Source organism: Rutidosis leptorrhynchoides, chromosome 1 (assembly GCF_046630445.1).
Source record: "Rutidosis leptorrhynchoides isolate AG116_Rl617_1_P2 chromosome 1, CSIRO_AGI_Rlap_v1, whole genome shotgun sequence".
NCBI classification, from domain to species: Eukaryota; Viridiplantae; Streptophyta; class Magnoliopsida; order Asterales; family Asteraceae; genus Rutidosis; species Rutidosis leptorrhynchoides.
In genome coordinates, this window is record NC_092333.1 from 327,602,989 (window position 1) to 327,620,265 (window position 17,277).

Genomic DNA, 17,277 nt, shown 5'->3' on the forward strand with positions numbered 1-17,277 from the left:
TGTTACGCTGCCCAAACTTGTAGAAATGTAACCACTAAATTAACCTACTCCTACTCCTAAAACTAAATTACATAAAATAAAAATTAAAAACTGAATTTGAAAATATAAAAGAGTGTGTTTGAAGCTCGAGCATAGGCCTGATATTTATAGCATTTTGGCCTGCTACAGTAACCCATGCGATCGCATGGGTTTTATGCCTATTTCCCATGCGATCGCATGGCCGCCAGATCCATCTCACATATTTTTTGTACACTAGTTTGTCGACATATTTAATAAATATATATAATATATATATAATTTTATATAATTATATTTATATATTATATTACATTCTTGTGCATAGTTGACTCGTAATTTTGGCTCCGATGTTTCGTACATTTACGACCGGTTTATGTCTCGTTCCGGTTTCTCGAACGTCTTTTCGTACAATTTAATATCGTGCAATTTACGTTCCGCGGCTTGCGTTCTTGTTAATCTTTAGACGTTTTTCTTCGATAAATTAAACCACTTGGAGTGTAACTTGTACGTTTGAGCATTTTGGACGTTTTCGCCTTTTAAATCTTCGTTTTCGACTTTAAATCTTCGTTTACAGCGATCTTCGTCTTTCGTCTTCACACTTATTTATTTTAAACAATTACAACTAAAAATAAGGAAATTACAATTAAAAACATTACATTTTGGAATCATATTGCGACTAAATATATGTTCTTTTGGAGCAATATTAATTATCCCTACACTTGAGCGTTGCTTGTCCTCAAGCAATACAGAACTTGAAATTAAATCACACGAATCACTTCTTTATTATTCACACTTTATACATTAGTGATTTTGATACGGCGGTATATACAATGATAGTAACGATGTGGTTTACAGTCCCACATGACTATAAAAATTTAGATCCTTAAGGAAATTGGATCTTTATGAAAACATTTGATCTTTTGAAAATTCATTCTAGCTTTTACCCTAGATAAGTTTTTCGGAATAACCCTTCACCGGTGTATGCAAAATGTTTTTGTGGGTTTGGTGGGTTTCAGATTTGAAAATTTTAGCTCAAAACTTATGGTTTTGTTTCACCCACTTGCTAACCTTGTATTAGGAAAGCAACACGTCCAGTATACTTGCTCCGTATATTACCTTTCAGTAAACTACCGTCCGGTTGTAAAGGAAAGCGTTGAACAAGCAACTGTTAGGGCGATGTCTAATGACATGCAGATGTTCATGGTCTACAACGTGTCGGATGCAATTACTATTCTTTGTAGGAGCAATAGTAAAGATCACCCTATAATTTTTTCGGTCTGGCACAAGGTCATGTCTTCGACCATGCTATGCAACCACCGTTCTTACGGTTGACACCCGAATTGGTTCAGGTGACCTAATGAATTCCAGGTGAATTCCTAGGATTTTACGTTCAATGGTAATGAACGCATTGAAAATGGGTTTTCAGAAAACAAATCAGTTTTAATTTGATCAAAATATTTTCTCGTTCAAGCTCGAGTTTAGATATCATCGAATTCCATGAGTTTGTAATTCTCAATCTTTAAAGTCAATCTCAAGGATTGAGTAATATCAGTCTTAAAAGCTGATTTTTAATCTTTAAGGAGATTATCCTTTCTGGGGGTTTGATTCGTTAGTCTTATCAAGCTAATTTGCACGGCGCCCTCCCCATTTTACGAGACAGATCCTCTCATGGTTATGATAAGTCTGACCACTTGGCGACCCTGTTTGATGCTGAGGTCTGTGGATTTCCTGCTGATTTTAGAGATGACTTTTCTAGATTTTTCATCAACCTACAGCTGGTCTGGACGACAACTTCTTGACCTAAATCAAGAAGCGCGTGTCTTTTTCGGAAGACTTTACTTCCTTTTAATGATGAAATTGATTCATCGTGTAGATCCATCTTTCTTTCAAATATATTATAGTAAATCGAGTAAAACTGATTAGTTTAGTCTAAAACAAAAGCATCTTCAGTTATTTGTACAAAAATATGTGATATATGTTTAAAATAACTTGGTAGATTTTCCCACACTTGGCTTTTATTTTCCTTTTTATTGTCCTCTATTCCATTTTAAATGAATTCTAACATTTTGATTTGTTTCTCAATTTATGTCCTTTCCGAGGTAACAATAATTTCGGTGTTAACACCTAGTTTTATCGTTCATAAATATGTATCAACATGATTTTGAGTTCATTTAATTGAAAATTTTGAAAAATTTTACTAGAATTGAGTAGTCAGTATATAAGACTAGGGATGTTCCTTTTTTTATCAGAGAGCACTAGATTCTAATACAACTACTGCTTTACTAGTATTTTTAATGGTAACCAAGTGTATAAATAAAAAAAATTTAAAAATCCGAAAGAATTTTACCCCTTCCCACACTTAAGATCTTGCAATGCCCTCATTTGCAAGAAATTATTAATAATTTAAATTATTGAGGGTGATTAGCGTAGAAAAATGATTAAATTTTACCAAAGTTTCCAAACATATTGGCGTTTGTTTGTTGAATGATAAATGGTGCACATCATTTGTTCAATCCGTCTTGTTGTTACATCACATTTGTTTTTCGTTTTGTCGTCAAAAGTACTAGCTTTTGCTGAACTTAATGTCAGTCTTTGAAAATGCGCTGTTTTACCCTGTTTTATTATGCATGTTTATTAACGAGTTATGCACTAACCCGAACCCCGAATTTAACATTAAGTGGGGTTAGACTTCCCCATACTTAGCTGACGACATGTGAAGTCGGTAGAATAAGTACCACGAATTAAAATAGTGAGCCAGTTATTTACATCTCGGGTGGTATAAAATATATATCAATGGGTTTAAAGTTTAGACCCACCCGATCGTCACTACTTAATTCTGTTTTAAGTGTAGCTTTTAGTAAATGGATATGTCTCTTTTCTGGTTCTTGGTCAAATGGATCGATATACACCGACATACATATTTCTATAGGGTGGACAATTCCTAACATTTCCTTTCGTTCATTATCGGGATCAAGGTTTTCACCTCTATTACCCAATTGGGTGAAATTCGAGGTGTCAATATCTATTACAACTTGTAGTTCATCTTTGGTAGATGACTCGTCTATTGAGAATATTGGGTTAGAAGGTTGTGGAATGGTGAATTTCGGGATCGAAGCAAATTCTTCTTCATTAATGGTACTTATCGGTCCCACCATTTTGGTCTCGGGGGTAAAATTTTCAACGTTATCATTTTCCCAAGAGTACCAATTTGTCACCCTTACTTCTTCTTCATCCATTGATGGATCGATGATTTCGTTGGTAGAGGCTAATGTGTCGATATATTGTGAAATTGGTAAAACTGAATAAAAAGTATCATCGGGATAGTTGGTGATTTCGGAGCTCTCGAATTCATCAAAATTCGATGATATGAGATTTTCTTGCACACGACTCCTCAGATCAACAGGTGTGTAATCTGATAGAGTTTTAGCTTGCCGATTTACAAACTCTCTCATTTGTTCATTTTGAGCATCAAGTTCTTCGAGTTTGATTTTCATATAATCTAAAGAATTTTCAGGCACATAATTTTTCTCGTCTTCTGGTTGTTGAATTTGGATATATTCTTGGGAATAATCCCAATTAGAATTGTATTCCTCATAATCATTCCATTCAGGTTCCATGGGTGCATAATTTTCCATAGGAACGTAATAATAACATTCCCATGTTGAGTGATAATCTCCACAGATTTCACAACCAGTTATTGTTTCATCATTCGTGATCCAAGATTGACTGAACGAATTATTATCAACACCCGTTTGAGAGTATTAATTAAATTGATTTCGGATGTCATAAATAGTTTCCAAAATATTCTCGAGATTTTCCATAATGCGCTTATTACCAAATTTTAGCTACAATGTGGTGCATTTACTAATTATCCTATTAGTTATAAAACTAAAAATTATATAAGTTATCAAATTAATAGACTTTTCTGCTTTTGCCCACGTTTCGAATAGCCAATAGATGCAGCAGGGATCCAGAACCCTTTAAATCAGAAGCTCATAACTCAGCCACTAACAAATCCAACTATTACTACGAAGCAGAAAATTTGGATGTCTATCAATTTAACCGCTTAAAATAATTTTTCGTTTGGAATTTTAAAGAAAATAAAAATCTATGTCCTAAAAACTAGCGTGTCGAGAAATAAGAAAGAAAAAGATTAGGCGTCGAAAAACGTCGAAAAATAAAAATAAGAAAGAAAAACGTCGAAACTTAAAACTCTAAAAACTAAATCTAAAAAGTAGCGCCTAAAGGTCTAAAGGTAAATGCAATTTTATTCGGAAAACGACAATTACTTAAATTGGCACTAAAATCTATAAACGGCGTCGCAAAATTCTAAAGCGCCTAAATCTTAATCTAAAGAAAAAGCACTTAAGGAATTTTACGGCAAAGCCTAAAAATATAGAAATATAAAAATAACTACAGCAAAACTAAATTTAAAACTATATAGCGAACGATAAATATTATGAAATAAACGATAAAAATACAAATTAGAACTAAAATGATAAAAATACAAATTTTATAAAAATATAATTTTTATATAATTTATTATATAAATATATTAAACTATATAATTAATAATAATAATAATTAAAACTTAATATTACTAATTAAAAATTAAAACTAAAATAAACTAATTAATATATTATAACTAAACCCTAAATAATAATAATAAATATATTAAAACCCTACGCGAATTAAATGCAGTCCAAGGTTTGGGTCTGTCACGTCAGCCATGCGACCGCATGGTTTTACAACATCCGGCTCATGTGATCGCATGGGCCTGGTTTCCAGGTTTTTTTTTTAATTTTATATTGTTTTTCTAAAAATTATATATAAATATATTTATACAAAAATAAATTAAAAATATAGCGTTTCGCAGGGTCTCCGGCAGCGGCGCCAAAAACTTGATGTGCGTAGAGGTGTATACGAAATAATTATATTTTTACTACGAAATACGACAAAATATGATACAAGTTTACACAAGTTATTTATTTATTTATAGAGTAGATATATCTAAACTCTGCTACAACACTATAGGCAGTGTACCTAATCGTAGAGTAGTATAGTTTTTAGTAAGTCCGGTTCATTCCACAGGGAGACGACTTATTTTACACTATATTTTAAACAACTATATTTGTACAAAATATATATTTTTATATATAATAATAATATAAAAGGGGGTTTACCGTTTTATGACCGGTTTGTCGATTTTATATTTTAAGTCATAATTAAAACCTAATGAAAAATATAAGTTGCGATAATTAAAAAGTACGATAATTAAAAGTGCAATTAAATACAATGACAGTAAATAAAAGTGCGATAATTAAAAGTGCAATTAAATATGAAATATATAAATTATGCTTATTTAAACTTCCGTAATCATGATGTTTGACGTGTTGATTTTAGTTTATTACCTTGGGTTAATTGTCCTTTGTCCTGGATTATTCAATATGTCCGTCTGGTTTTTGTCCATAACAGTCCATCGGTCATAAATTTAAAGTACGAGTGTCCTCGTCAAATTATCCTTATATCCGAAGTCAAATATTCCAACTAACTGGGGACTTAAACTGTAACAAGGTTTTAATACTTTGTTTAATAATTACACCAGGATATCAACTGCGTGTAACCCAAGGTTTTAATACTTTGTTAACAATTACACTAAGTGTCCTTGTATATAATTTCAACTCTGTTTTAATAATTCTAGTGACTATTAATCCATTCCCGTGTCCGGTTAAATGAACGATTATTCGTACATATAAATACCCCGCCCATCGTGTCCGATTGAGTGTATATGGTTATTTATAGGTATAACTAATTGTAAATCTTTATATTAAAATTAACAAACTATCATTTAGTTAAACAAATATAAAGCCCATTAATAGCCCATAGTCTAATTTCCACAAGTGTCATTCTTTTGTCCAAACCCCAATTATGGTGCAAAGCCCAATTACCCAATTTTAATATTTTTAGCCCAACATCATGATTACTTCGATTTAAATAAGCATAATAATAACTTAGTTACAAGACATTAATTTAAAAAGGAGAACATAACTTACATTGAGTATTTATCGCGTAGCTTTACACAGACAGAACTTCGACTTGAAAACCCGTAAAATAAACGTTACGCTACCCAAACTTGTAGAAATGTAACCACTAAATTAACCTACTCCTACTCCTAAAACTAAATTACATAAAATAAAAATTAAAAACTGAATTTGAAAATATAAAGGAGTATGTTTGAAGCTCGAGCACAGGCCTGATATTTATAGCATTTTGGCCTGCTACAGTAACCCATGCGATCGCATGGGTTTTATGCCTATTTCCCATGCGATCGCATGGCCGCCAGATCCAGCTCACATATTTTTTGTACACTAGCTTGTCGACATATTTAATAAATATATATAATATATATATAATTTTATATAATTATATATATATATTATATTATATTCTTGTGCATAGTTGACTCGTAATTTTGGCTTCGATGTTTCGTACATTTACGCCCGGTTTATGTCTCGATTCCGGGTTCTCGAACGTCTTTTCGTACAATTTAATATCATGCAATTTACGTTCCACGACTTGCGTTCTTATTAATCTTTAGACGTTTTTCTTCGATAAATTAAACCACTTGGAGTGTAACTTGTACGTTTGAGCATTTTGGACGTTTTTGCCTTTTAAATCTTCGTTTTCGAGCGATCTTCGTCTTTCGTCTTCACACTTATTTATTTTAAACAATTACAACTAAAAATAAGGAAATTACAATTAAAAACATTACATTTTGGAATGATATTGCGACTAAATATATGTTCTTTTGGAGCAATATCAACACTCATTGAGGCTGCAAGGACGAGATCAGAATCACCACAAATCTTGTAAGATTGTTGTTCAATGAATGGTGAACGAAGAATCAGCATCTCCTCATCATCACTAAGTTGATAATCAGCATCGCGTTCAAGAGCTATCTCTGATGTTTGGAAGGGAACACTAAGATCAGGAGGTGTTGTAGAATCAACTTCTCCATTTGATAAAATCTCCTTCTCAAAGTGTATCCCAAAGTCATCAGTCGGAGACGTCATGATGACAAATTGATGTTCATTAAATTCATTTGAAACACTCGTCCCCTCAAAATATCTTCGATATTATCAAAGTTTCGATTGTCCTCTGGTGCTGTCTTGTCCTCAGTTTGTTCATCCGTATCCATAATCATTAATGTTCCTGAGGCACCTTCTCTCTGATCTAACGATTCATCTAGAAAACTTTCACATTGAATTTCCTCAACTTCATCACTTTCAGACGAATCAGAAATATTAAGTACATCATCATTTCTCCATTGACTAGATGAACCAGCTTCATACGTTGAGCGTTGAAAAGCACCAAACCCGTATCCATGTCTATTCTCTCCCTCATGAAGATTATTGTCATCGAAATCATCATGATCTGGCATATATATTGGTCCAGGTGATTTACATGGAGATAGAGGAAACACTACCCTTGCTTGTTCTAGATAAATCATCATAGTGTCACGAACTTCATCAAGATCAGTCCATTTGGCAAATTCAGCAGGATATAGCTCCTCCACTTCATTATCAGAGAGATATCTGAATCCATATCTATTGGAAGTCCGAGAGGGTGACCGAGTTGGTGAAACAACGGTGTAACCAGGAGCAGCAGCAGCAACTATTGAAAGTGATGTCAGTAAAAGTGTTTGATTTTTCGTGAGGGCGGGTAAGGATAATTGTGCGGTATTATTCTTAAATGTGGGGCTGTACATACAACTAGTCAGATTCGTGATATTCCATTCTGATGGAGGTTGGGCAACAACCAGAGTTATCACCGGCGAAGATTCTTGCAGATCATCCACCTCCATGACTTTAGTCTTATAGGACTCTGACAGAGTAGCAGAACTACCCGTTGGTTTAGCTCTCATGGAATATTAATATTCTTGACTCCTGAAGTCATCAATGTACCATGAGGTGGCACATCTCTTTCAGTTAATAACTCATCCCCCAGACCCCGAGATTTAGAATCCAGAAAAGAAGTGGTTTGAACCAATGGATCAATTTCTTAAACAAAAGGAATAGTCTGCTGGAAGTTTGATAAATATCCCGAAGGATTGTTGATCATTCCTTAATTAATGACGGATTGAGTACAATAAGATTATGATGGAGGATGGAGTGTTTGATGATTATTTTGGGCCCCGATGATCGTCTTTCACTTTAACTATCAAGTGATCAACCACCCCGACCCGGTCTTGATTGTTAATTAGCATAATTCACCTTTTGCGCGAGGTAAAAATCCCTTGGGCAAGTGCACAAGTGGAAATCACAAAGGCTTAGGCAAAATGATAGAGAATCCACCACACATAAATGAGAGGCCAAGCTCCCTATTTATAGTACTCGAGATATCCGCGGTCTGCGAATTACTTAACTATCCGCGGAAACTCAGCGGATTAAATCGCGGTCCTTTATTTGTGCGGAAATATAGCTGTTATACTTATTTTCAGCGAACACTTCATACCTTTGCATTATAATTCGCGTAATTCTGCTTCAGGCTTTTAGCAAATAAAATATACATATACAATGCCATGTATATGATCAAGTCCCCCAGTTTATTATGATTCATTTTGCGAAGCAGATGTATCATGATAAACTCTAAAATTCCGCATTTAACTATTTTCGCTTTTGCTATAGGTTAGTTACCGTTTTCACCCGTTATCTCAAATATTACCGTTTGAGTTATCATAACGGATAATTAACACAATCAATTGCCACCCTTATTTCCCCTATATATATCATGATTCATAACCACCAAGATCTCACTCGCTTTATCTAACATACGTCGCAATTACAAAAATTCACATTTAATCTTTTCGAATTCTTAGCCACCACTTCTCCTTCGTAAATAAAAATGAAGATTGACGAAGTTGATAGAAAGGTAGATCCCAAGGATCTTATTACAAAACTGCTAACCAGTCCGGAATCTAAATCAACAACTTCCTCCGGCAGCCAAATCAAGCAGGAAAAACAGGCAATTCCTGTCGTTGATTTGACGAGTCGCCATCATCACAGCCAAGTTTCGGAAAACGGTCACTTTAAAATCCACCATCATCTCAGAGCAAGAAGCTCAAACAAAGCACTCCCCTGGTCGATAATCCAATTTCATCGGATTATGAAGGCGAGCAACAAACCGGTATATTGCGTACTTTTACTCATATATATGACCATTGATCATATACATGGCATTGTATATGTATATTTTATTTGTTAAAAGCCTGAAGCAGAATTACGCGAATTATAATGCAAAGGTATGAAGTGTTCGCTGAAAATAAGTATAACAGCTATATTTTCGCACAAATAAAGGACCCCGATTTAATCCGCTGAGTTTCCACGGATAGTTAAGTAATTCGCAGACCGCGGATATCTCGAGTACTATAAATAGGGAGCTTGGCCTCTCATTTATGGGTTGTTGATTCTCTGTCATTTTGCCTAAGCCTTTGTGATTTCCACTTGTGATCTTGCCCAATGGATTTTTACATCGCGCAAAAGGTGAATTATGCTAATTAACAATCAAGACCGGGTCGGGGTGGTTGATCACTTGATAATTAAAGTGAAAGACGATCATCGGGGCCCAAAATAATCATCAAACACTCCATCCCCCATCATAATCTTATTGCACTCAATTCGTAATTAAGTAACTTCATTAATTAAGGATTGATCAATTGGCGCCATCCGTGGGATTCGTTTTATGAATTAAGCTGAAAATTATTTGTTTTGCGCTGTTAAACGATTAATTCTTTAGTTTAATTTCAATCGTGCTTTTGTTGTGATGATTTGCAGGTGAATGCATTTAAAATCAGCGGTAAGTTGCTCGATTGCTTAGAATAATGAGTAATATCGGAAATAATGGTGATGTAGTGGTTGCTGTGCGAGAAAATGCCCCAAAAAGAGGAAGAAAGCGAAATTCAGCTAAAATGTATCATAATTGGCAATTTGAGCCAATTAGTTTCCCGAAAATGCAGAGCGATGATTTTTCTGAAATGCTGATAGTAGTATTGTGCAAAATCGCAGAAGCTGAAATTACAGTCATGAAAGTTCATGTTTATAATGGCAGCAGTGTAGATATTATCTACGAACAATGCTTTGTTCAGCTGCCGGAGGGTATTAAAGCAAACCTACAACCAACCGCGGTTTCGCTAACTGATTTTGCAGGAGAGTCTTCATTGCCCATGGGCATTTTGCCATTAGAAATCGAACTCGCCGATGAAAATGACAACGCTTTGGCGCGACAGGCGCGGCTAGATTTTTATGTTATGCGAGCCTCATCTCACTATAACTTGCTGCTGGGAAGAACCGCTATAAGTAAATTTGGAATTATCCCGTCCACAATTCATGGCATGATCAAATTTCCAATATATAAGGGGGTTGCCACAATATGTTCAATGAGCATTATGCCTATTTGTGTGGCTGTTAATGTAAAAGCCGCTGTGTGGGAAACTGCTGATGATGTTGATAATATGGAAATTATTAATCCCGCATATCCTGAGCAGAAAATTAAAGTGGGACGCAATATTAGTGCGGATGCTAGGAAGCAAATAATCCAATTACTTGTCCAGTGCATGGATGTTTTTGCTTGGAGTGAAAACGATATGACTGGTGTTCCGCGTCATATTGCGGAACACAGGCTTAACGTAAATCCAGCCCTAAAACCTATAGTGCAAAAGAGAAGGGGTATGGCCCCAGATCGCGTAAAATGGTTGTGCGAAGAAGTAGCAAAATTGGTGAGAGCTGGAATTTTGCATGAAGTTCAATACCAATCGTGGATCGCGAATCCAGTGTTGGTGAAAAAACCTAATGGTTCTTGGAGAATGTGTATTGATTACAAAGATTTAAATAAAGTGTGCCCTAAAGATAACTATTCGCTTCTAGAAATTGATTTAAAAGTGGAATCTTTGCATGCTTTCCCGTATAAATGTTTTCTGGATGCGGCAAGAGGTTAACACCAGATTCCAATGGCTCAAGAAGATGCAGATAAAACCGTATTTCATACAGGCAAAGGAATATATTGTTATATAATGATTCCTTTTGGTTTAATTAATGCGGGTGTGACATATCAGCATTTGCTTACTACCGCGTTTGACAAACAAATAGGGCGTAATCTTGAGGCTTATGTAGATGATTTAGTGATCAAAAGCACAACGCAAGAGCGAATTATTGAAGATATGCGCGAAACATTTGATACACTGCGAAAAATAAACATGAAACTCAATCCACTTAAATGCAGTTTCGGTGAAACTGAAGGAAAGTTTTTGGGATATCTTGTTACAGAACAAGGTATTCAAGCTAATCCAAAAAAGATCGCGGCTATATAAAATATGACTGCGCCAAAAACGATTAAAGAAGTGCAAAGTTTGACGGGAAAACTGGCCGCGTTAACGCGTTTTTGTCTAAAGCTGCTGAAAGGCAGTTGCCTTTTTTCAAAACATTAAAAGGATGTTTGAAACAAAAAAGTATTGTTTGGTCCAGTGAAGCAGAAACCGCGTTTCAAGAGATGAAAAAGTTGTTGAAAACTTTACCTACACTAACATTGCCAATTGACGGCGAAGTTCTTTACCTTTATATATCAGTGGCAAACGAAGCTTTCGGTTCAGTTTTGATCACGGAAAGGAACAAAATACAAAAGTCGGTGTATTTTGTTAGTAAAGCTCTTACATGAAGTGAAATAAACTATGCGCCGATCGAAAAGTTTGTGTATGCGCTTTTTTTTAACATCTCGAAGGTTAAGAAGATATTTTCAAGGGCATCCAGTGCATGTATTAACTAATATGCCAATCAAGCAAGTTTTAATAAAAATCAGAGATATCTGGTAGACTTGCATTGTGGGCAGTCGAATTAGGCGTTTATCAAATATCTTACCTTCCGCGTAGTGCTGTAAAAGGTCAGGTTATGGCGGATTACCTCACGTAAATGTCTGGAGAATTGGAGGTAATTAATGAGCAAACCGCGTTAAAACCGGTACTTGATGAAACATGGGATTTGTTTACTGATGGTGCTTCGTGCGCAGAAGGTGCAGGTGCGGGTTTGGTTTTGGCAAACCCAAGTGGTGAGGAGCATACGTATGCTATAACACCCCGCCAAAATACCATCTGACGGCGTGTTAATTCCGGTCCCATAATTAACAGTTACGCCCTCTATATGAGACGTTTAAAGCAATCGCATTTAATTTTATTTAAATTAATAACTTTCAAAAAACAAAAGTTGGAAATCCCAAAATAGAAACACTGTTGTGATCGTAACCACAAGCCAATAGTATTTAAACAGTATAAAAGTTTTAAATGCGAAAGTAAATAATGTTCTTTAAAATCAAATGCTGACTCCACGGCCAGAGTTGCAGCAAACACAGCGGAAGCATACCTCTTAAGGACCTGAGAATAACAACACGCAAAAACATGTCAACAAATAATGTTGGTGAATCTACAGGTTTAAAATAATGTAACAGTATCTGAAAAACAGTTATCAGAAAAATAGTTTAATTTCATTGACCACGAGATTCTATCGCTTGCATAAACCGAGCACCTGAATACTAGCATTAACCCGAGTATAGAAACCACTACACCCGACATTACCTCGTAAAATGTTATACACTTGTTTAAATGTATTTAATGTTCAAAATAAATGCACCACTGCTTTTATAGTGGGTGAGGTTGTCAACCTAACGGATCCGTCCATCTAAATTGTGCTTATAGCGATGGTATTAAAAGTATTCTAGCTAGAGGCTTTTTGAACAAACTCATTATGCATATGTGTAGTACCCATGTCAATATAAAAGTAATTGAAAATGTAAATATAACAGCGTGTATTCTCATCGCTGAAAATATGTAAAAAGCGGGACTGTAGACTCACCTTTGAATAAGCTCGGAATGAAAGACAAATGACTTGTACGGTTTAGACCTGAGTAATGTAACCTAAGTATACGTTTGTAGGTTGGTCAATATATGTATCTTAAATAAGTGTGGTTTCATAGTGTACGTTGTCTTATTGCTCGACTCGACGCGATTTAAAGTAAAAGTCAACTATATCATGCAAGTCAAACAAAGTCAACCGAAGTCAAACCGAACGTCAAACTTGGTCAATGTGGTCAAATAAAGTCAACATAAGCAGGTTCATGTCAAATATTTGTCAATAAGTCAAACCTAAGTCAAACAATACGTTTTAGGTCATGAATAATCATTTCCACAATTTCAGTTTATCGTCATGCACAAAGTTTATGAACACGTAGCATACTTAGCATATTATCTCATAGTACAAAATTCAAGTAAATATGACAAACTCCAGATCATAATTAGACTTAAAATCGATTCCAAAAAGTCCAGCCAGGGGCTCATATGACAATTAAAAGTCAGGAATCAGAAGGGATACATTTGGGGTTTGCCAAGTCAGTTTCTGACCGCGCACTGATTTCATTTTGGCTATAAACGGAGTTAGGAACATGCAATTGATACAAGACCAGTGGCCATAGTTCAAGGACAAATCAAAGTAACACACATTAAAAATCTAGCAACTTTTTTTTAGCCAATTTGTACAGTTTATTCGTGCAAGTTGATCATTCAGTTTTCAGCTCAAACCAGAATTCACATAAAGTATGGCTCTATTGTGCCCAATGCATAAGGTTTCAGAGATTGAAATAAACTCACAATAAGTCATTTATCATGTTAAGTTTCATTTTCCAGAAGCATACATGCTCAGTCAATATACAAAATTCACAAAGTACAAAACCGTGTTCAATTTACAGATTCGATTCCCATTTCGTTAGTCACATTTGCATACGATCATCCAAAGATCTAGATACAATTAGCCTATGATATCTACATGAAAGATGAAGTAATTTTTGTCTATTTTTATAATATGCAAAGCTTTAATCACAGAAGTTAACACATTTTATCATACATGGTTATTTTCATGCAAGTGCTGTATAAAACTACATTTACACTAATTCTAGCATATCTCGGGCTATACATAAGCGAACGACATGATATCCTAGTCTAAATTGAGTGTTTTTAAATTATATTTCCATTGGTATAAGTCTCACATGCCAATTCATTTTCTATCAATACCAGATTTCTGATCAAGCAACAAAAACACAACGATAATTCAAATCGACATAACTTAATCATACGAAAACGAAATCAAGCGAATCCAAACCCTAAACTCAATAGTTTTTCACAAGGAATCCGATTATAAGATAATAATTAACATTTGAAAAACTTAATTTTTCTGATCAAACAAATACAAATTCGTTTTTAAACCCTAGCGCATCAAACAATCAAAATAACGATTACAATTAACACGTACGCGTATAGACTTGAGCAATTGACAACATAACTATGAAACTCACATGAAAATCAGATTTTTAAGAATTAGGGTTCATGCAATTATACCTTTGATCACTAAATTAAATACACCAACGTGTAGAGGAGATCGGGAATTACAACTTTCGTGTTCAAGGTTTAATCTAAAAATCAAAAATTGATGGTATGGTGGTGATGATATGGTCGACGATGGGAGGGAGCAGGAGGGAAGAAAACTGCATTTTATTTTTATTAAAGCTAATTAGGTTTAACACAAACCTTAAATACTAGCCCTAATTATCCTAAATTGCACATAAGCCCTTCCACTAGCCAAAAATTAACAAAATAAGGGGGGAGGGGGTGGGGTTCGGCCGAATGGGGCCCACTATGGGTTCCCGGGCTCTCGTTTTGTAATCCCGTGTATTCGTGGTCCGTTTTAAGTGTCGTTTAGTCGTACCGAAGGCCCGGAACGCTAATCCGATCGCTAAACGCAACCAATCGCTTAATTTATTAAAAACCCAATAAATTAAATATTTTAAAAAGTTAATAATTAATTAAATTAATTATTAAAATAAACCCGAGCGTTTCGTTGCTCAAAAAGCTGTTATCAAAATTGTATCGTTTTTATCGTATTTCATTATCCGAAATATTTATTTGAATTAATATCAACCCATATCAATTATTGAAACCCTCCAAAGGTCAAGTACGCATTTAATACACGTAACCACATAAAAGTTAAATAATCGTCGTTAAATAAACTAACGGAAGGTTAACGAAAGTAACGGAAAAATTAGGGTTGTTACATTACCCACCTGTTATTGAAAATTTCGTCCCGAAATTTTAGTGATCGTCCGCTGAAGTGGTTTCCTCGGGAAACAATTGCGGATACTTCAGCCTCATCTGGTCTTCACGCTCCCACGTGAACTCTGGTCCTCTTCTCGCATTCCACCGAACTTTAACGATAGGAATTCTGCTTTGCTTCAACTGTTTGACCTCACGGCCCAAGATTTCAACAGGTTCCTCAATGAAATGAAGTTTGTCGTCGATACGTAGTTCCTCTAAAGGAATAATCAAATTATCATCGGCTAGGCACTTTTTTAGATTGGATACATGGAAAACGTCATGAATACCGCTGAGTGCTTATGGTAGTTCCAATCTGTAAGCTACTGGTCCAACTCTTTCAGTTATCTCAAACGGTCCAACATAGCGAGGACTCAGTTTACCTCGTTCCCCAAATCGTACAACACCCTTCCAAGGTGATACTTTAAGCATAACCTTGTCACCAACTTGGAATTCTATGTCCTTCCGTCTAACATTGACGTAACTCTTTTGATGACTTCGAGCCGTTCTCAATCGTTCCTGAATCTGCAGAACTTTCTCAGTTGTCTCCTGAATAATCTCAGGACCCGTCAACTGACTATCTCCCAACTCGCTCCAACAAACGGGAGATATACACTTCCTTCCATACAATGCTTCAAATGGTGCAGCTTTAATACTCGCATGGTAATTGTTATTGTATGAGAACTCAGCTAGTGGTAAATATTTATCCCATCTATTTCCAAAATCAATGACACACGCTCTCAACATGTCCTCAAAAGTCTGAATAGTTCGTTCGTTCTGGCCATCCGTCTGGGGGTGATATGCTGTACTCATATCTAAACGAGTCCCCATTTCTTTCTGCAATGATTGCCAAAACCTGGAAGTAAATCTGCTGTCGCGGTCGGATATAATAGATATAGGCACTCCATTCCTTAATGTAAATCTGAGCCAACTTCTCCATCTTATCAGTTTCCTTTATCGGTAAGAAGTGTGCGGACTTAGTGAGATGATCCACGATAACCCAAATAGTTTCGTGACCTCCCGCCATTCTCGGCAGTTTTGTAATGAAGTCCATGGAAATTCCTTCCCACTTCCACTGGGGAATCTCTGGTTGAATTAATAATCCTGATGGCTTCTGATGCTCAGCCTTGACTTTAGCGCAAGTCAAGCACTTCCAGACATAAGTAGCAATGTCAGCTTTCAAATTCGGCTACCAATAAAATGCCTTCAAATCTTGGTACAATTTATCTGATCCCGGATGAATTGAGTATCTTGACTTGTGTGCTTCCTCCAACACTAGTTCTCTCAATCCACCAAATTTTGGTACCCAAATTCGGTTAGCAAAATACCGTGATCCGTTCTCCTTGATGTCAAACTTCTATCCATCCCTTTGAGAAATTCAACATCAAAATTCTCTTGTTTCATGGCTTCTTGTTGTGCTTCACGGATTTGTGATGTGAGATTCGTACGGACAACTATATTAAGCGCTTTAACCCTAAGAGGTTTCTCTCGCTCCTTTCTGCTTAAGGCATCTGCCACAACATTCGCCTTGCCCGGATGGTATTTAAGTTCGCAGTTATAATCATTAAGTAGTTCCATCCAATGTCGTTGTCTCATGTTGAGCTGCTTCTGATCGAATATGTGCTGTAAACTCTTATGGTCAGTGAAGATAGTGAACTTGGTTCCAAACAGGTAGTGTCTCCATATTTTGAGTGCAAAGACAACAGCTCCTAACTCAAGGTCGTGCGTAGTGTAGTTCTTCTCGTGAATCTTTAACTGACGCGATCCATAAGCAATAACTTTGTTTTGTTGCATAAGCACGCAACCCATTCCTTGACTTGAGGCATCACAATAAACAACAAAATCTTCACTTCCCTCGGGTAGAGACAATACTGGTGCAGTTGTTAACTTTTCCTTTAACAACTGAAATGCAGTCTCTTGCAGTTCTGACCACTCAAACTACTTGCCCTTATGAGTCAATGCGGTTAATGGTCGGGTGATCTTAGAGAATCCCTCAATGAATCTCCGGTAGTAACCAGCTAGACCCAAAAATTGCCTAATCTGTGTTGGCATCTTTGGAGTTTCCCAATTCTTAACCG

The 17,277-nt window shown here is 35.7% G+C and overlaps 1 protein-coding gene across 1 annotated transcript; it reads left to right on the top strand.

Moving 5' to 3' along the window:
• The first annotated feature begins 10,027 nt into the window (after positions 1-10,027).
• Positions 10,028-11,978, top strand: LOC139899174 (uncharacterized). Its single transcript, XM_071882000.1, has 4 exons — positions 10,028-10,373; positions 10,494-10,909; positions 11,018-11,165; positions 11,869-11,978. The coding sequence occupies exons 1-4, from the start codon at positions 10,028-10,030 to the stop codon at positions 11,976-11,978; spliced, it is 1,020 nt and encodes a 339-aa protein (XP_071738101.1).
• The last annotated feature ends 5,299 nt before the right edge of the window (positions 11,979-17,277 follow it).